Source organism: Condylura cristata, unplaced genomic scaffold (assembly GCF_000260355.1).
Source record: "Condylura cristata isolate star-nosed mole 26May11 unplaced genomic scaffold, ConCri1.0 scaffold00038, whole genome shotgun sequence".
Classification (NCBI taxonomy): Eukaryota; Metazoa; Chordata; class Mammalia; order Eulipotyphla; family Talpidae; genus Condylura; species Condylura cristata.
In genome coordinates, this window is record NW_004567139.1 from 2,951,684 (window position 1) to 2,972,561 (window position 20,878).

The following is a 20,878-nucleotide window of genomic DNA, read 5'->3' on the forward strand; positions in this document are numbered from 1 at the left end:
AAGTACACTGCTGAGGGGAGCAGCGGGCGGGCCAGGAGAGGTCTGCCACACCATGTGGTCACCTCCGGGGCAGGCGGGAATCGAACTCAACGTGGGAGCGGCTTTAGCTCCTCAGTGCTGTGCTTTAACCTGCTGCGCCACCAGGGAGGGCCTCATAAAACGTTTTAATGATGATTCTGCTGCAAGCTCAAAACATTATGTCCCTTTAGGTGGAGGAAGCCTGGAGAAAATCTTCTACTGTGGACATTAAACATGGTTTTGTTATTTATCCTAAGAAATATTCTTATGACTGTCCAAGATATTACAAAACATGCACTTGCATTTTTTTTATTGATGATAATGAGAATTTTAAAGATCTACTCTTTTAACATAGAGTACATTGTATTATACTGGACTATGTATGATACTATACTGTACATCCCCAAACTTACTCATTTACAACTGGAAGTTGTACTCTCTAAACACCTTTACCCATTTCATGCATCTTCTCCCAGATCCAACAAGTCAACTTCTGCCTGTCTTCTCTCTGTGCCTAAGTTATGATGTTTAGAGTTTACAAAGAAGCGAGACCATACAGTGTTTCTTTCTCTGTCTAGCTTGTTAACTTTAGCTTGTTAATTTAGCATAATGTACTTAGGGTAAATCCATGTTATTGCAAATGGGAGACTTCCTTTTTTTTTTTTTTAGCTAATATTTCATTATGTGTGTATCTCTTATTTTCCTTTCTCTATTAATTTGTTGATGAATACCTTCTGTTGTTCCATGTTTTGACTGTTGAAACGAATGCAGCAATGTATATGAGGGTGCAGATATCTCTTTTAAGTAGTGATCTCAGTACCTTCAATTATACATTCAGAAGTGGAATTACTAGGACATATGGTAGTTTTCTTTCTATTTTTTTGAGGACCCTCCATAGTAGTTTCCTTAGTGATTGGATCAGTTTGTATTTCCATCAGCAATGTACAAGGACTCCCTTTTCTCTACTTCCTAGTCAACAGCTTTTATCTCTTGCCTTTTTGATAATAACTTTTCTAACAGGTTTGAGGTGATAATCTCATTACAGTTTGATTTGTATTCCCTACTGCTAAGCACGTTTTCATGTACTCATTGGCCACTTGACTATCCTCTTTTCTTGGAAAAATGCCCATTTTCATCCTTTGTCCACTTTTAGTTGGATTATCATTATTATTATTCTGTTATTGAGATTTATGAGTTCCTTCTGTATTTTGGACATTAACCTTTTATCAGATGTGATTTGTAAATTTGCATTCTTCATTTTCTTGATCGTTTATTTTGCTGTGCAGAATTTTCATTTTAATATAGTCTTTGTTGTTTATTTTTGTTTTTGATATTTATATCACATCTAAAAAATTGTTTCCCAGACCATGGTAAGATGTTTTCTCTATTTTCATCTAGATGTTTTATGTTTCTAAGCTTTAAGTTAATCTGTAATCCAGTTTGATAATTTTTTAGATTTAATGTAAATTTCATATATAAATTGGCCTATGAATATCCAGGCTTCCCAATACCATATACTGAAGAAACTATCATTTCCCCATTGAGTATTTTATACTCCTTTGCAAAATATTGATTATATATGCACCAGTTTATTTCTGGGTGTTCATTTCTATGTTACTGGTTTAGGACTTTTTCTAAATGCCAGCACTACACTGCTTTGATTATTATAGCTCTGTAATATAGTTTGAAGTCAGGAAGTGTAATACCTTCAATTTTGTTCGTATTTGTAAGGATATATTTCACTAAGCTGGGTCTTCTGTGGTTCCATATAAATTTTAGGATAGTGTGTTCTATTTCTGTGAAAAATATCCCTTTGAAATTTTGATAGATATTACATTGAATCTATACATGTATTTGTATATTTTGAACATTTTTATAATATTAATTCTTTTGATTTATGTCCACTGACTATTTTTCCATGTGTTGTCTTTTATAATCTCCTTCACTAAAGTTGACATATAAATCTCTTACCTCCTTTGTTAAATTTATTTCTAAGTAGTTTATTCTTTTTGATGCTACTATGAATGGGATTATTCTTTTTCTCTTGCAGGTGATTTGTTGTTAGTACCTAGAAACACAACTGATTTTAGTGTGTTGATTTTGTATCCTGCAGCGTGACGGAATATTTTATTAATTTCTAACAGTTTGGGTGGAGTCTTTAGAATTTTCTATTTAAAATTCTACAAAGACACTTTTGGATTTTCCTTTCAAAACTGGATGGTTTTATTCCTTTTTCTTGTCTAATTGCTTGGCTAGGGCTTCTAGTACAGTGTTGAATGAAAGTCTTACTCTTGACCTTAGAAGAAAAGCTTTCAGTTTTTCATGATGAGTATGATATTAGCTGTGGGCTTGTCACATATGACTCTTTTTATATTATGGTGTGTACCCTCTATACCCAGCTTGCTGGAAGTTTTTTTTTTTCCCCATGAATGAATGACATATTTTGTCAAATGCTTTTTTGTATTTTAGAAATGATCATGTTATTTTTATGTTTTAATCATATTAATGTGTAACATCTATTATTGATTGCATTTATTGAACCATTCATGTACCTCAGGGATGAATTTCACTTGATCATGGTGTGTGACCCTTTATATTGTTTATTTGACAATTGATAAATTGTTCATTAATATTTATGAAAATATAGAACTTAGTTTTCTTGTGGCATCCTTATTTGACTTTGGTATCGGGTTAACTGTTGTCTCATAAAATGAGTTTGAAATGTTTCCTCCTCTTCATTGTTTTTGGAAAAGTTTGAATATGATTGTAATGATTTGTCTTTGACTGTCAGAATTCACCAATCAATCTGGTCTTAGTTTATTCTGTGTTGGAAGTTTTGCCATTGTTGATTCAGTTGCCTTACTGGCAAGTTGCTAGTTGTACTTTTCTACTGGAAAAATGTTGTTGACTGGACTTTCTGTTTAAGAGGAATCTCCATTGGTAGCCACACATAGGGAGGGCTACAGAATATGCTGTGCTATTGGCCAGAGGCTCCCTGTTCTGTTTCCCTCATTGGTTAGAGCATCAAGCTGTCCTTGGTGATTGGGTCGAGTCACTGGCTAGGTTCATATGAGATACACAGTGGATAGCTTGAATTGAGTCAAGTTATTTATCTGCAAAAACAAATGATTAAAATCATCCATATGGGCCCTCCCTGGTGGCACAGCGGGTTAAAGCACAGCACTAAGAAGCTAAAGCCACTTCCGCAAGAGTTTGATCCCTGCCTGCCAAGGAGGAGATCCACATGGCACGGCAGACCTCTCCTGACCTGCCCGCTGCTCCCCTCAGCAGTGTACTTGGTTGATCTGCCTGTTCTGCTCCCTGCTCTGTCTCTGGTGAATCCTCTCACCCTCCACATCTCTGGCCTGCATCCCAGTTCTGTACGAATAAATAAATAAATCTTTAAAAAAAAATCATCCATATGTATTGTTCAGATGAAATTAGCAAAATTCAGGACTTTCTACAATGCATCATTCCTAATGATAAAAAACAAAATTATTCGATATTGGAACAAACTGGAAAACATGACTTGTTCATTCTCAAGAGAAAATATAATCAATAGAAACTGCCTCAGGATTAAGTAAATACTAGAATTAGCAGATAAAAATTCTAAAGTAGTTGGTAGAATTTTGCTCCAGGTTAAAAAAATTGGTAACAATGAATGCATTCTAGGAAATCTCAACAAAAGAAGTTAAAAACACAATATTTGAAATTAAAATTCTTGGCTTACTATAAAACAGAATGAACTAGAAGAAGAGAGATCAATAGAAACTAGCCAATCCTCAGATTACTATGCTAAACAAAAGAGAGAGAGCTGCCAGGGCTCACAGGACAATAACAATGTAAAAAATACATATAACTTGAGTCACAGAAGTAAAGGGAAGAAGGTAATAGAGCAGGAAAGTATTTCAATTAATAAGAAAATTTCCAGTTTTCATGAAATCCATAAATATATGGAATCAAGTTCTACAAAGCCCAATCATGGTAAGTAGAAATCAAAACAAGCAACACTTGTTACTATCTGTCTTATTAAATTACCTGTGTAGGCATGACTAGATATGTATACTAATAGCTCACTGTGTTTTTTTTTTTGTTTTGTCTTCATTGTGGTTTTGAATTGCATTTTTTCTGATGATTAATGATACTGAGCTTCTTTTAGTGAACTTATTGGTCATTTGTGTATCTTCTTTGGAGAAACAGCTATTAAGATTCCTCACTATTTTCATTATTTATTTATTTATTTATTTTTAAAGATTAATTAATTAATTATTGCATACTGAACTGGGGTACAGGTCAGAGGTGCAGGGGCTGTGAAAGAATTCCCCAGAGTCAGAATGGGAAGTGGAATAGGCAGATTAATGAAATATACTGCTGAGGGGAGCAGCGGGAAGAGGAGAGGTCTGCCAAGCCATGTGGATCACATGGAGGATCGAACTTGCCCTGAAGCATCTGCCGCTAGCTTGCAGTGCTGCATCCTAACCCGTTGCTCCACTAGGGAGGGCCCCTTGCCATTTTTAAATTGTGGTGTGCATGTTTTTATATATACTCGATACAAGTTTCTTTCTTATTTTTTTTTAAAGATATGTTTATTCGTACAGAACTGGGGTACAGGCCAGAGATGCGGAGGGTGAGAGGATTCACTAGAGACAGAGTGGGGAGCAGAACAGGCAGTCGACGAAGTACACTGCTGAGGGGAGCAGCGGGCGGGTCAGGAGAGGTCTGCCACGCCATGTGGTCACCTCCGGGGCAGGCGGGGATCGAACTTATGCAGAAGTGGCTTAAGCTTCTTTGTGCTGTGCTTTAACCCGCTGCGCCACCAGGGAGGGCCATATACAAGTTTCTTTTAAAGGATTTGCCAAAATATTCTCCCATTCTGTGGCTTGTCTTATTTTTGTTGTTGAGATAACATTGGTTTATGCCATTATACATGACTTGGAGGATAGGATCACACTCTTGAGGTGCATATTACTCTTTAACACCACTTGTAGATGCTCCCCACAGCAGCAGCACGAGAGTTTTAAAACTTGTTGAAGTTCAATCGGCCTGTACTTTTGGTGTTCTATCTAAGAAGGTTTTATTTAGCACAAGTTCATAAAAACGTATGTCTGTATTTCTTCTTAGAGTTTTGTAGTTTTCGCTGTTACATTTGGTCTTGTGTTTGTGTGTATCTTCTAGGGAAGAATCCAGCTTTGTTCCCTTGCATGTGCATATCCAGTTGTTCCGGCACCATTGTTGTAATGACTGTTTTTCCCCGTTGGCATCCTTGCTAAAAATTAACTGATGATGAACGGAAAGATCTGTTTCTGGAAATGTACACCTACTCCATTGATTTGCATGTCTGTCCTATGCTAGCAACATATTGGTATGGTTACCAATGTAATGTAATAAATTTTGAAATCAGAAAACGTGATTTCTCAACATTGTCCTGCTCTTCAAGATTGCTTTGGTTCTGTGGGTTCCCTTGCATTTCCAGATGAATTTTAGCTTGTGAGTTTCCACAAAACACCAGCTAGGATTTTGATAGTAGCTGAATTAAATCTATACATTTATTTGAGTAGCATTGTCATCTTTCCAGTAACTAAAGCAAGACTAATTTCCATTTACTGTGTGTTTAATGGTCTTTCTGGCCTTGAAGTTTTGAGGTTTGTGTCCATAATATTTACCATGTAAAATATTTTTAAAAGAATTCAGCAGAGACCACTAGACTTGGCAGTCATGTGAAGAAGAGGTCAAAGTTTATTCATTTATCTTGTTTAGTGAAAGGTATTAATTTTAGTGCCTTTTAAGTCACAGTTCTGTCAATATTTTTGACTGACTTGCTCTTAATCAAGCATCCATCAACAGCCATGAACATAGGTGGTAGAACTGCTTGAAGGTCTTGTTTTCCATCCTAGCTGGAAAGGAATGGAGGCTCTTCTAGTTGTTTCTCAGACTTGTTTGAAGTGTCTTGTTTTGTTTTTCTTGGAGTTTCCAGTGGAGATGCCAAGCTGGCAGCAAATGAAGTTACTGTAATGTGAAACCTTATAAATATATGTTGGATCTCTGCCATCATTATCAAAAGTGCTGGTACACAAATGTGCAAAGAGAAGATTTTCAAATTAAGGTTGGCCTGGACATATAAATGTTAGCTTGTAAAGCTCAAGAAATACTAAACTGCACTCTATTAGTCCTATACATTTTATTGCCTTTGTGGAATAATCATGTACTTCAGTACATCCTTTAATCTGAGCTGGCTTGTGGTTATATAAGTGTGTTGCTTATTTTTTCTTTATCTTTTATATATGCAGGCAAGGAAAATCCACTGCATTTTATAAATAAATGCTGGAAACATATTTTCTTCCTACCTTTTTATCTTCTTGGAGGCCCAGCTTTAAGGCATTTGAGTGATATATTTTGTGCCAGTGCTGTAACTAGTTCTACTGAAAAAACAAATAGCCTTCAAAGTCACTTTCTCCCCTCCCCCTCCTTCTTACAGGACACAGTATTTGGAATCATTGTATAAAGGATTTTGCTGTAATAGAAAGCAGTAGTCTTCTCTCTTTTTCAAAGTCTCAAAGTTTTCACTCATCAATTTGATAGAAATTAAAATGGACTCTTTATTAAAATAATCATCTCTTTTTAAGTAGAGACATTTTATTTATATTGAGAAGGAAGACTCCTAAATACTAGTGCATCTCAATGCATTTGCCATGGATTAACTGGAAAGAAACATTGATTTACATGGAGTGAGGCTGTCTTGACATTTCACTTTATTACCAAATGAGTGCAGCAGGAATATTAGGACTGGGAACTAGTTGGCAGATTTCACACATCTCCCAGTACTTGTTGTTTAATATAAAATAATATTTACTATTTGTAGATCAGGGTAGAGATCATCAGTTAACAGCTATATCCCTTCTTGCATGGAGTTTTATCTTAGCAATCTTTTGATATGGTTTCTAACATATACCTAATAATGGCTAAAGTGACAACTTTGCTTTATGTGGCCATAAGTTAGTTATAAAATCAGTGAGCTGAACTTGGCAGGTAAGAATGAGATGACATCGATAAATTATTTGTCCCAGTGAATTGAAAGTGTTTATGTTAGCTAAATATCACTAAATATCACGTGTGAATTATTGAGCAAAAATGTAAAACAGTGGACTCATAACATAGAACAAGGTCAGTATTTTAGCCATCAGTCGTATATATTTATGAAAAAGTCATATATGTTTATGATCTGAATTGGTAAGATTTTTTTGACTAATCAATGGTACTTAATGCTTAATGATAGGATGTATGGATTTTAAATTTTTAAAATATTGTCCAGTGTAATTTCTAGTTATAGACAGACTGACCAAGCAAAGAAGAAGTTTGCAGAATTATAACCTAAATTGTGAAATAGTGTTCCCAAGTGCTCCTAGGAGACCTCAAAAATGAACAAATAGCACAGTGTGAACCGGTCACTGTAGTCCCTTAATGGCAGAGCAAAGCTCTTGCATTGCCTAACCAGCCTCCACAGTGGGGTCAGTATCCACTTACCACAACAGCCTTTTCCTCTGAGCCTGGTGGAAGAATTATTTCACTAGAGCTTTCTTGGCAGCCCCTTCAGGTCAGCGGGTCCATCACACCGAGCAGATGTCCATTCCCCATGTGTTCATGGCAGATGTCTATCATATTTGCAAACCTACGTCTAGGTCAGCTTCCCAATAGGATTTACATGGCTCTTCTCCCCTCATGTGCTGTTTTAATATTTTAATATGGAGTACTCAAATAAAATGCTCAGTGTCTATCAGGCTTACCATCCATACAGACACAAGGCTTCCTGCTTCTTGGGCAGAATAAGATTGGGAGACTGAAAATGTCCAATCAAATTAAAATTTCCTGTAACCATCAGAGCAGTCTTTGATGCAATAATAGCTCTGGAATCATTATGAATCCAGTTACAATTCACTGTTGTTATGGACTAATACTAACATTAAGGGTGGGGGGGGAATCACTAATATTAAGGCCTTCAAATTTGGCAACTTGTTAAGATTAAAGGTGGTTTATTTTAACCACATGTATGAAAAAGGAAGGTTAACCTGATATTCAGCTTGCTGTTAAATAGTCAACCAAAGTGGACAATTATAGAAAAGCTTTAAAAAAGCTCCAGAAGCCTGTACACGATGCCGTAAAATGCAGTGGTGGGAGCGTACATGTGGCTTGCAGCAGAGTCTGAAATGACTTCCTCCCTTGCAGGTCCGCAACGTATTGGTGCAGAGTATTTATATTGACCCAGTAGTAGTCACTGAAATGGTGGCCACAACCATTAGACAGAAACCTACAGGAAAAGGGGTGTGGTGGAGAAACGCTTTATCACAGGGGTGTATTGATTATTGCCAGTTTGAGGCAGCAAGCTGCATGAGTGCATATGAAGACATAGACACTAGTGTTACTGAAAATGAACAATAAAGGACAGCTGGAAACAGTGTATGCTTCTAGCTGCTTATTTGCAGATATGCCCAAACACAGGGGGGCGCTAAACTTACATATGCACTCTGCCACCTCTCTTTACAAAGGGCCAGGACAGTGCTGTTAAGATAGAAAGTAGACGTTTTTCTTGTTAGTCTTTTGGCCATGTAAGCTTTGGAAAAAGTTGTCAATTTGGGAAGAAAGAGTAGATATTTTGATGTTTTACATGACGTATGTATTTTTCTTAAAGCTTGGAAATTATTGTCTTGGAGGGGGTTTTTAGACTCAGATCTGAATAACTCTAATAAGTAAAAATGATCTTTTACCCTCATGTTAAAAAATAGTGACATCATGGTTTGAAAAATGTCTTCCCTGTTCCCAAAGCTCTGTTTCTATAGAATTTTATTTTCATGAAATCTCTCCATCCTCCAGTATCTTCAATAGTCCAGTTAATCGGATAACGTTTTGTAGATAAGTAAACCTTCCCAATAGGGAAAGTGAGCCAAAATAAACTTTCATGTGATGTTTCAGTGCATTTGGATTGCTATAAGATAACACTGCCCACTGATATCAACAAGAGAAATATGTTTCTCACAGTTCTGAAAGTTGGGACATCTAGGATCTGTTCTGGCCCCTCTATCTGGTTCACATTTGGCATCTTCTTGTGGTGTCCTCATATGGTAGACAGGACCAGGGACTCTCTGAAGCCTCTGTTACAAAAGCATTAATCTCACTTAGGACACATTCAAACCATAGAATTTAGCATCTGGGAAATCGGGGAAACATAACACAGTAGCAAACAGCAGGTGTTCTAGAAGCACACCAGAGCCCTGGCTTGACCTATTGTTCAGTGTGTATGTAGCCTTGTAAATACTCAGTAGGCCCAGTTTTCTGTTCAGTAAAACTCTAACACATGTGTATTGTGAGAAGAAATGAGAGAGGACATATATAAATAGTTCTCACAATGCCTAGCACCTAATCAGACTCAGCATTAGCCATTACTTTCATCATTTGTAAGCGCATGTCTTTATTTATTTTTATCAACATGCAAACATTTGTAGCTTTTGTGCTATATTATTTTAGTTTGAGGTATAAAAAAGTGAGATGGTTACTATATCTTTTCTGCAAGTCTACTAGAGGATGGGAGATTAATTTTGTTTTGTTGCTTTTCCCACCCTGTAGGTCAATTGCTATTAACATGCATACTACAGATATTTTGACTGGTACATTTTTAAAAGAAAGATTTGTTTGTTTATGCATGTAAAGAGCTGGGGTACAAGCCAGAGGTGTGGGAGGTGAGAGGATTCAACCGAGACAGAGTGAGGATCAGAACAAGTAGATGTACTGAAATACACTGCAGAGGGGAGCAGTGGACAGGTCAGAAGAGGTCTGCCACACCATGTGTGTTACCTCCCCAGCTGGGAATCGAACTCATGCTGCAGTGGCTGCAGATCACTTCATAGTAGTGTGCTTTAACCCATTGTGCCACCAGGGATGACCCAGTACATATATATATATATATATGTATATGTATATATATATGTATACATATACATATACATATGTATATGTATATATATATGTATATGTATATATATGTATACATATACATATATATATGTATATGTATATATATATATGTATATGTATATATTTTTTTAACAGAGATGTTTGTTCACTTACTATAAATTCACCATCTTAAAGTTAAAAATTCAGCAACTACTAGGTAATTCACAAGAATTTGCAATCATCACTGCTCCCTAATTCTAAATTTTCCTCACCAAGTAAAGAAACCCCATATCTACTAGCAGTCATTTCCCAACCTCCAGGAGCCCCAAATCTACTGTCTTTATGTACTTACCTATTCTAGATAATTTACATAATTGGAATACTCTAATATTGAAACCTGAATTTTATTGTACAGAGAGCTAAGTATTATTCTTTTTTTAAAAAAGATTTATTTATTTATGCATATAGAACTTGGGTACAGGCCAGAGGTGCAGGCCATTTGTGACCATTTCTTTCATGTAGCATAAAGTTTTTAAGGTTCATCCATGTTGTAGCATGGATCAGATTTTCATTCCTTTTTAAGTCTAAATAATATTCCATTGTACGGATACATGACATTTGATTTAGCCTTTCATTGGTTGATTGAGATACATGGTTTTAAATTTTTTTTAGGACAATCTTTGAAAGTACTTGTGCCCTTATCATAACAGATAGTATAGGTTTATTCCATTTTTTCCCCAAGATAGATATTAAATTGTCAACTTTTAATGAAATTTACATGAAGACAATTGAAACCTGAATTTTATTTTAGAGAGACTTAAGTATTATTCTTTTTTTTAAAAAAGATTTATTTATTTATGCATACAGAGCTGGGGTACAAGCCAGAGGTGGAGGGGTGGTAAGAGGATTCACCAGAGACAGTGTGGGGAGCAGACCTGGCTGACTGATGAAGTACGTTGCTGAGGGGAGCATTGGCGGTTCAGGAGAGGTCTGCCATGCCATGTGGGTCACCTCCTGGGCCAGGAATCGAACTAGTGCTGAAGTGGCTTTAGCTTCTTAGTGCTGTGCTTTAACCTATTGCGCCACCAGGGAGGGCCCTAAATATTATTCTTTAATTCAAATTTTTGAACTTTTTTATTTCTGATGAGTTCTTTAACTTCGAAACTTTTCTGAACTTTCCTAGAGAAAAAGAAGAACAACTCACTCGTGTGACTGAAGTTCAGAGGTTGCAGGCCCAACAGGCAGACGCTGCTCTGGAAGAGTTTAAGCGGCAGGTGGAACTGAACTCAGAGAAAGTGTATGCTGAAATGAAAGAGCAGGTGAGGATGCCACAACTCTCTCAGTAGGAAGCTGCACTCTGATCTTAAATATGATGATAGCATACTCACTTAAAAAAAATCTATTTCAAAATTAGCCATATAATTAGGTCAGGAATTCAAGATGAGAAAGAGATACTAGTCCTGGCAGAGGACACACACCTCCAACAGACCCTCAAAGCAAAATGTAGCCCCTGACAGTCAAGAATGCAAAGCTTAGTGAAGAGGGGTCAGCTGATCTTTGACAAAAATTCCAGATACTTGTGCTCAAATATTTAAAATATGGACATTATATACATGTAGTGATTGTGCCAGCTTAGCTCAATTATTGACCTTTCAGTGTGTCTTTATGTTGTTCATTTGAGACTCTGGGGTGAAAGGTGATATAGCACTTCTGTTTTAGTAATTGCAGCTTAAAATATCCAAAGTCGATGATTACTGAAAGTTTCTTTCCATCTAATGAGATAGTCTGGTAATACCTCGTTGTGTATCAATAGAAATATTCCACTGTGGCATGTGGCCCCTTGATACAGAATCTGGGTTTCTGTAGAATGAAGCCCTTTTCCAAATACAAGAGTTGAAGACTTGCCCCTGGGAGTAAAGTGAGTGGATGAGTAAAACGATCTTATGTGGGAGCATTTTCTTATAGGAGTTTCATCTAGATGAAAGTGTCACTGGAGGAATTGGGACTTCTCGGTTGCATATAGTATCTCTTTATGGAATGTGTCAACCATTTCTGGACAATAATGTTGACATTATTTGAGGTGGCAGGTCGGAGGTCTGTTTTCTGATGTATTTGGGTGCATAGCTGAGCCAACCAAGGAGAGATTGAATGATTTAGTGAGAAACTAGGGATTAAACCAAAGACTCTATTCAGCAACCAAAAATCTTAATCTTTTTGCAGCTTGACTCACTGCTGGCCTATATTTCCCCTTTTTTCCAGCAAACTTTTCTTGGGGGTTATGTTATTGAGGAATGAGCTAAGATGAACTATGTGGAAGTGTTGTTTAATAACATAGTGCACTAGAAATCTAAAGATCAGCAAATTTAAAATTCCAACTCATTATGACTTTTAAAAGAGATTGTACAATTATCAAAATACACATGATCAAATTTTACTATACCATATGATGGGTTGAGGAAGCTATTGTACCAATTCTTTCTTTGAAGTCTCAGTAATGGTTTGACAGTGAAAGAATTCTGTGCCGTTAGCAAATTCAATAAAAACTAAATATATGAAAAACTAAAAAGAAACACTCAGCTATCTTTCTATTTTCTATCCTTTAAATATATTAAATTTTTATTTCTGTGAAAATAGCTGTAAAAATCAGTAGACCATAAACAGTCAATATATTTTTAAAATTTGAAATGGCAGAGAGCACATCTTTAATTTTTTTTACCACAGTGCAAAAAACGCTAGAAAATAAATTTCAGTAAACTTGCTACAGTAGACTTCACCAAATTAAAATCTTTTTTTTTTTTCTCTGAAAGATACCATTAAAAAAAAAAAGCAACAAAAGAAAGACAAATTGAAGAATGGGAGAAAAAAGTGACAAATAGCTCTAACATTTGTATCTAATATATATGACCTCTTAAAAAAATATGACATCTCAAAGCTAAGTAATAAGACAAGCAATCTAACTAAAAACAGGCAACATATTTGAACACATACCTTGCAGAAGATATGAAAATGACTAATAAGTACGCCAAAAAAAAAAAAAAAACAGTATTGTTCACTAGGGGGTGCAAGTTAAAGCCAAAATGAAATGCCATTAGAATGGTTTTAATTTGTAAGGATTGGTTGATAATACCAAGGACAGTGAAGATAAAATCTAATGGATCTCATATGCTGCTGATGGGTAAATACCCATTTCTTAAAAAGTTAGGTACACAATGACCATTCTAATGTATTTAATCAATAGAAGTGAAAATATACCCAGGCAAAGACTTGTATATAAATGTTGACAGCACCTACATTCACAAAAGTAAAAACTTGAGTGGCCCAAATATTCTACAAAAAAAAAAAAAAAAAAAAAGAACATTCAAAGAACAGTGGTACACTACACATTGGGATAATAAAAAGCAGTAAAAAGATATGAAAGACTAATGCCTGTAATAACAAGGATACCTCAACATTTTGCTGAGTCATGTTTGCTGACAAACAGAAAACAAAAGTTCATATTACATACTCTCTGAGTTATGTAAAAATTCCTGAGATAATATAATGACTTTTGTTTTACTTTAGTAGATATTAACCCAATTTGTTTCACAGTAAGTTTCATCTATGGGAAGATTCCAGCTTCCAGTTCAAGAGGTTATGTTTCAAAACCTTTAATCTGCTGGTCTGGGTCTGTTTTTATTGTGCACTCATGAGTAAGTGCACAAGGGATTTGAGTGGTGATTTAAATCATTACACTTGATCACTGCAAGCACTCATGGAACATTCTCCAGGATGCTTGGCTACAGAACAATTCTTGATAAATCTGAAAGGATTAAAATCATTTAAAATATGTTATCTGATCCCAAGAGCAATAAATCAGAAATAAATAGCAATTGGAAATTTAGGAAGTTTCTCATATTTTTGAAAATTAACTAACATATTTATACATAGCTCATGGGTCAAAGAGATACTATAAGAAAAGTTAGAAAATATTTTAAACTGAATTTAAAATATGGTGTATCAAAATTTATGGAATATAATGAAGCAGCTCTTGGAGAAAAAATTAAAGACCTATGTATATGAATAAAAAATTCTCAAGTCAGTATCCTAGTTAATTTGTTAAAATAAATTAAAATATCAATCAACTGCCTTCCAACTAATGCTTAGGTAGAAGTCCATAAAGGCCTAAGGGAATATATATTTCAATATGTATAAATATGAATAAATTTGTGTCAGTTCATATATTTTTTTGTCAGTTTGTATATTTTTAGTGGATATATAAAGTTATATCAGCTTTCTAAAGGATTGCCTTACTAGTGCATATCATTTTTATCTTCACTTCTAGGATTTAATTTTTTTATGAATACAGAATATGTAAGCATTTTTAATGGTATTTATTTAAAAAAATTAAGGTCTTTATTGTTGGGTTATTTGTTAATGTTGAAAAATTAGAAAATAAGTTGGAATGTAGAAATTGTTTAAAAAATTTTTTAGGTTAAAAAAAGAAATCTCAAGAGTTGTATGGCACAACTGAAGTCCTTAAAGATAATGTCACTTCACAACCCGTTGTTGTAGCCCTGTGTAAACATGGGCATGAAGAGTTGCTGGGATTAAGTTCTCTTGGATATAGTAAATAAGGGAGAAGCTGTAGCAAAATCCAGCCAAAATTCAGACATTATGAACAGGATTAGTGACCCAGGGAGAACAGGAAGAATGTAAAAGTAATGGAAGAAGAAATGAGAGGGAGCTATCAATCAGGACCCTGTCCACCCTCCCCCACCTACAAACCCTGAACACCTCAGCCAAGGAAAGAAAAGAAAGAGAAAAAAACATGAAAGCAACTGGGAAAAGCTGAAATATCTGAAAACCCCAGAGGGAAAAACAAAGGTCAGCAAGTTGATTTGTGTGGAGGGGAGCGGGACTACTAAAGAATCACGAGGATGAAACCTGTGGAAAGGATAAGGATGGTTCAACATCTGAAAACCAATTACATCAACCAACAGAAAAGTGAAAACCATATAATCATATCAATAGATGCAGAGAAGCCATTCGACAAAGCTCAAAATCCATTTTTTGTTTAAGGCCCTCGAAATCCTAGGAATAGAAGGAACATACCTCCACAGGATAAAAGCCATATATGACAAACCTACGGCCATTATTATCCTCAGTGGAGAAAATCTGGAAGCCTTTCCTTTAAGATCAAGAGCAAGGCAAGAATCTCCACTGTCACCAGTGCTGTTCAACTTAATACTGTAAGTCCTAGCCAGAGCAGTAAGACAGGAAAAAGACATGCAAGTAATCCAAGTATGGAGAGAAGAAGTAAAACTACCTTTATTTGTAGAAGATATGATAATTTACATGGAAACCCTAAATACTCCATAGAAAAACTAATCAAAACAATCAACCTAAACAATCAGTTTAGTAAGAGAGCAGGATATAAAACCAACACACATAAGTCAGTATCCTTCCTATCCACAAACAACCAATCAGAAGAAGTGGAAATCAAAAAAAATCATTCCCTTTACAATTGAAACAAATAAAAAAATCAAATACTTTTACAAAAGGTAAAAGGTCTATACAAAGAAAATTATAAACACTGTTAAAAGAAATACAAGAATACACAAAGAAATGGAAAGACATCCCCTACTCATGGATTGGAAGAATTAACATAATTAAAATGGCCATTCTACCAAAATTGATACACAGATTTAATGCTACTCCAATAAAAATCTCAGTGACATTCTTCAAAGAAATAGAACAAATATTGAGATTTATATGGGATCACAAAAAACCTCGAATAGCCAAAACTCTCCTGTCTAAAATGAAAGAGAATGGAGGCATCACACTCCCAGACTTCAATCTATACTACAAAGCCATAATAATCAAAACTGCATGGTACTCATACAAGAATAGACATATACAAGAATAGACATATAGACAGGTGGATTTGAATAGAAAACCCAGATATAAACCCACAGGTTGATGGGCAGCTAATCTTTGACAAAGGAGTAAAGAATATGCAGTGGAACAAAGGAAGTTTGTTCAACAAATGGTACTAGGAAAACTGGGCTGCTATGTGCAAAAAAACTAAGCTAAATCACTACCTCGCACCATGCAGAAAAACCAACTAGAAGCGAATTAAAGTACTAGACATAAGCCCAACACTATAAAATATCTAGAAGAAAAGGTGGGCAAAACATTACATGACATATACCTTAGTAGATACCTGGATAACTGGATTAAAAAAATGTGGTACATATACACAATGGAATATTACTCAACAATCAAAAAAGATAAACACATGTCTTTTACAATAATGTGGATGGAGCTGGCAGGGGTCATGCTTAGTGAAATAAGCCAGAAAGAAAATGAAGACTACTGGATGGTTTCATTCATAGTAGCAGTGTAAGGGATTAGAAAAAAAAAGAAAAGAAAAGAAACTGTAATAATTAAACAATGAAAAACAACAAGCAGCTATAAACCAGAGACATTTTATGGGGATGAGAAGGGAATGGGATCAAAACTGGGGTGGGAAGAGTACCCTGGACTGTGGTGAGAGCACACGGGTGAATTTGTGATGGGAAGTCCATGGAGATTACAACCAGATGACAAAATGAACAAAATGAAGAATGATGTAAAAAAAAAAAAAAAAATTCTGGAAGAGTCCTTTCAATTGATCCACCTGCATATCTCTGTTTTGTTCCATGTCTGTTTCAAGGTCTGACTGCTATCTTACTAAACCAGCTCTATCAGACTCATTTGACTCTCCTCTCCCTCAAGCTTTTATGCCTTTTCCCCTTCTAGCTGTCACATCTCTGTGGACAGGTTAAATGATTCTCTGAAGGCCACCCTTGGTGCCTACCTCTTTTCCCACCCCCACCCCCCAATGACACTATACTTGTGCCCTCTCTTTGTAAGCAGTTCTCATCAGGCATGGTACTGCAGTGGTGCTAGACATAACAGTAACAGGGATGGCAGTGCTCTTCAGTGGTTTCAGTCAAGTAGTTTGGCCAGGTGCATTTGAGGTTGAGATAAAGATAGCAACTTTGGTGCATATTTAATAGTAAGAAACCTCATTTATAATGGTACCCATATAGCTAGGCTAATTAAAAATATTAGATACTTCTTATATGGTAAATTTTAGCAACACTGAGCAAAAGATATATGTCAATACAGGATAAATTAAAAGTGCTCTATTCCAGATAGTACTTGAATAAAAGGTGTGGCTCTGATGTAGCTCAGCTTCCTAAAAGAATAATCAGCCAACAGATTCATTATTTAGAGAATCATGGTTTTGGATTTTCCACAGTCTGTATTTTTAAGTTTCCTTTTCTATTATTGTTTTGAATACTTCTTTTTCTCACTGACTCTTTTGTGTAAAAGCAAGCAGAGCTATAGGGTATCCTTTTCCGTTTGGAAACTGCTGCAGAGAGCAGACAATGGGAATTTGAATTAAAAAATAAAAGCTTTGAATCTGTTTTTGAAAGAGAATGACTGTTTCAAAAATAAGACCCAAGAGAGAAAATGGAAGTTTTAATTTTTTTTAAATTGCTTCATACTGTTTGTATCACTTTGAAGAACTTTTATCTCATTCGAGATTGCTTAAATAGCCTAATTTTTACTCCAAATGGTGAAATCCATTGTCAATGTTAACTGTCAGCAATTAGTTGTATAAAACATACTTATTTTATTGTGAAATGCATTTCTCTGTTAAAATTACTTCTGTATGTATCAATCATTTTAAAAGAAACAGTATTCTATATTTACCTATTCTCTGTGAAACAAATAAATGACTGAAAAAGACAGCTATGTTTTTTGAAGTATTGGCAGCAGTTGTAAAGTGAAATTTTTTAATCTTGTAAGTGACTGCATGCATGTCATCTAACTACATCCTCCTGGGGCTTTCACTAGCCACTTGACTTTTGTAGTTAATTTTCTTCCTCTTGAAAATAATCCTCAAATGGTTCTTGCTTCTAAATATTTGGCTTTAAATTCTATTCCTTTTTTTAAAAATAGTCATCAGCTACAGGATATTAATTAGCTTTATACTTGGAAAAGCACTTGTTTGTCATGACAACATTCTGGAAACCACTGCTGTTGACGAGTGAGATTGCTTCTGGCTCCTAGTACAATTGAGACTGGTTAGCCAGATTCTTAAATTTTAGAGATTAGAAATTAAATTAATCATTCTGTTATTGCTGCTGAATTAATGAAAACCATGTAAAGTTATAAGGAAGGAAGAATGCCATCTGGATGTGTTTGTGCCATTAAGCATAGATAGATTACAAACAGACTTTAAGAATCATCAGATAAACCTTTCTTTGTGACTTAACTGTTGTCCTATTATCCTTTAAGGGTCATGTAACTCTAAAGATATTTAGACCAGGTTTAAGATAAGAAAATAGTCAAGGTAAATGCAAGCATTTTTTCTCATTTACCTTCAGATTATAATAGAGAAATCTCTTCACCCTTTTAATATTTGGAATTTTGTCTTTAAATGAGATCATTTAATAGAGGTAAAATCCTAGAGTTATATTTAAATGTTTTATTAGAGGTTATTATAATAGCTCAGCAATTCCAATGATAACATCCAAAGAATATGCACTAGTGTTTGGCTTTTAAAAAACAAAATTAAACAGAAAAACTCTAAAAAAAATTTAATAAAAATCTTGGCTTGAGCATTAAATAATAGAATTATAAGTGAAGCTGTTTTCTAATAATATTCTTCAGTGACTAATCTCTTTTACAAACCAAATATATATATTGTATGTATATATCAACTGAGAGCACTGAATCTGTAAACATGTCATTCTTTATTTGGCAGATTTGAAGGGTTATTCATTTGAAAAATAATGACATTCTTGTTTTAAGACCTCAACTATTTCATTGGTTTACTGATCAAGGACTCTAAAAACTTGATTTCTTCATTTACTAACAATTTATGAATGCTTGTTATCATACCAGCCATTGTAGATTTTGGGAATATAAAGATTATTAAGCAATGTTTGTGATTTGTATGACAGACCAATGCATAAAGCTGTGTGGTTTAATAGCTGATCTAACTTAGTAAAATAAATAGGTCATTAAGAGAACTCAGAGGATAGGTATGTATGGTAGGTCATTGAGTTATGCATCTCAGCATCTTTCTGTAACTGTAGTTCTCAAATGTTTGCTTGCTAAAATATTATTGGTAATGAATTTAGCAAGCCAGTAAACATAAGGTCAAATATACACATTAATTTTATTTCTATTATTAACAACAAACAAATAGAAAATAACTGAAAAAAATCATGTTTTATCCCATTTATAAAATTAATTCCAGAAAGAATGTGGATATGTAAGATATATAATGCAGAATGACATAGCTTTCAGAAGAAAATGTAGAATCATTTTTGATTGCTGGAACTAGGCAAAGATTTGCTTAATAAGAAACAAAAGGCATAAAAAATAAAAATATTGTTAAATTTAACCTTTTAAAAAAATTTTGTTCACCAAAAGAGACTAAAAAATGAAAAGTCAGCCTAACAGTGGATTAATATATTTGCAAATCAAGTATTGAATAAAAACAATCCATATTGAGCATAGATAAAATGTTCCTATGAATCAATAAGAAAAGGAAGACACGAAGTAAAAAATGAGCAAAACATTTGAACATATGTTTTTCAAAAATCAACTTGAAAGTACCCAGTTAACATAAAAAAGTTTCTCAGTTTATTTAGTTATTACAGTAATGTAAAAATAACATAACACTATACTACTACTATAAATTTACAAGTGGCTTAAACAAAAAAAGAGAAAATACAAAATGTTGACAAGGATGTAGAACAATGAAATTCATATATATCATTGATGGGAGTGTAAGTTGGTGCAACTACTTAGGAAAACTATTTGGCTATCTCATAAGATTGAATATATGCATAACCTGTGCTTAGCTATTCCATTCCTAGCAAATGCATTGATCGTTTGCCAAAACCTACACATTATAATATTAATAGCATCATTAATTATAATAGCAAAAAAACCTAGAAACTATCCAAATCTATTAAAAGTAAAGTAGGTACATAAATTATGGTACATTTCCCTGTGGAATACTGTACATGGATACTGTACACACAATGGAAAACTATAGAAAGAGCAGTGTAGAGTTTCACCTAACAACATATTAGAATCTTTCAAATGTAGTGTCAAGTAAAAGAAAACAGACATAAAAATCATAGTGTTTGTTATCTGCTTCCATATATGTAAAGAATAAAATTTAAGTGAAATTGGCAAAGGAAGTTACCCTTGGGTGACTTTTGAGGTACCATTTATTGATCTAGGTGCTAGTTGCTTTGAGATGTTTGGTTTGAGAAGAAAATTCACCTATGTTTCTGTTTCTATATGTAATTGTATTTCACTTAAAAGTTTTTTTTTTATAAAGTATTAACAATTTCCCCAAAAGGAATTTATCATTTTAGTATATATGAAAGCATTTTAAATGTAGCCTAAAACATTGGTGATAATCTGCATTCATGATGATAGTTAGAAAACCAACAATAATAACCCATTTAATTTTATTTTCCCATATTAATAAAGAAGAAACAGTCCTAAAGAAATATAAAATTTGAATGATCTGAAAGTTGTCAAATGGGATAAGGAATAAGAAGCAATACTCTGGGTAGGGAAGAATAATTTACTAGTGAGTATATTAAACCCACAATTTTTAAAATTTAGGTAAATTTGTTAGTAAACATAAGGTAGCTATATTTCTGGAAGTAATTAAATATTTCATTTCTTTTCTATTTCATACTATTTTTTCCCGTGACGATTCTTATGACATTTTCTGTCATATAGATTATTGATGATTTCTTACAATATTATTATGAATATAAGTAATTACTGTACTCATTGATTTTTCCTTTTAAGAACATTATTTTCTACTGAGTCTTCTTTTTTTTTTTTT

General features: G+C 34.3%; 1 protein-coding gene across 1 annotated transcript in view; it reads left to right on the forward strand.

Moving 5' to 3' along the window:
• The window catches only part of CEP112 (centrosomal protein 112kDa), a 332,396-nt gene that overhangs the window by 126,903 nt on the left and 184,615 nt on the right, over positions 1-20,878 (forward strand). The window contains exon 18 of the mRNA XM_004693355.2: positions 11,144-11,279. Coding sequence (XP_004693412.2) covers positions 11,144-11,279 — 136 coding nt within the window. The remainder of the gene's footprint in view (positions 1-11,143; positions 11,280-20,878) is intronic.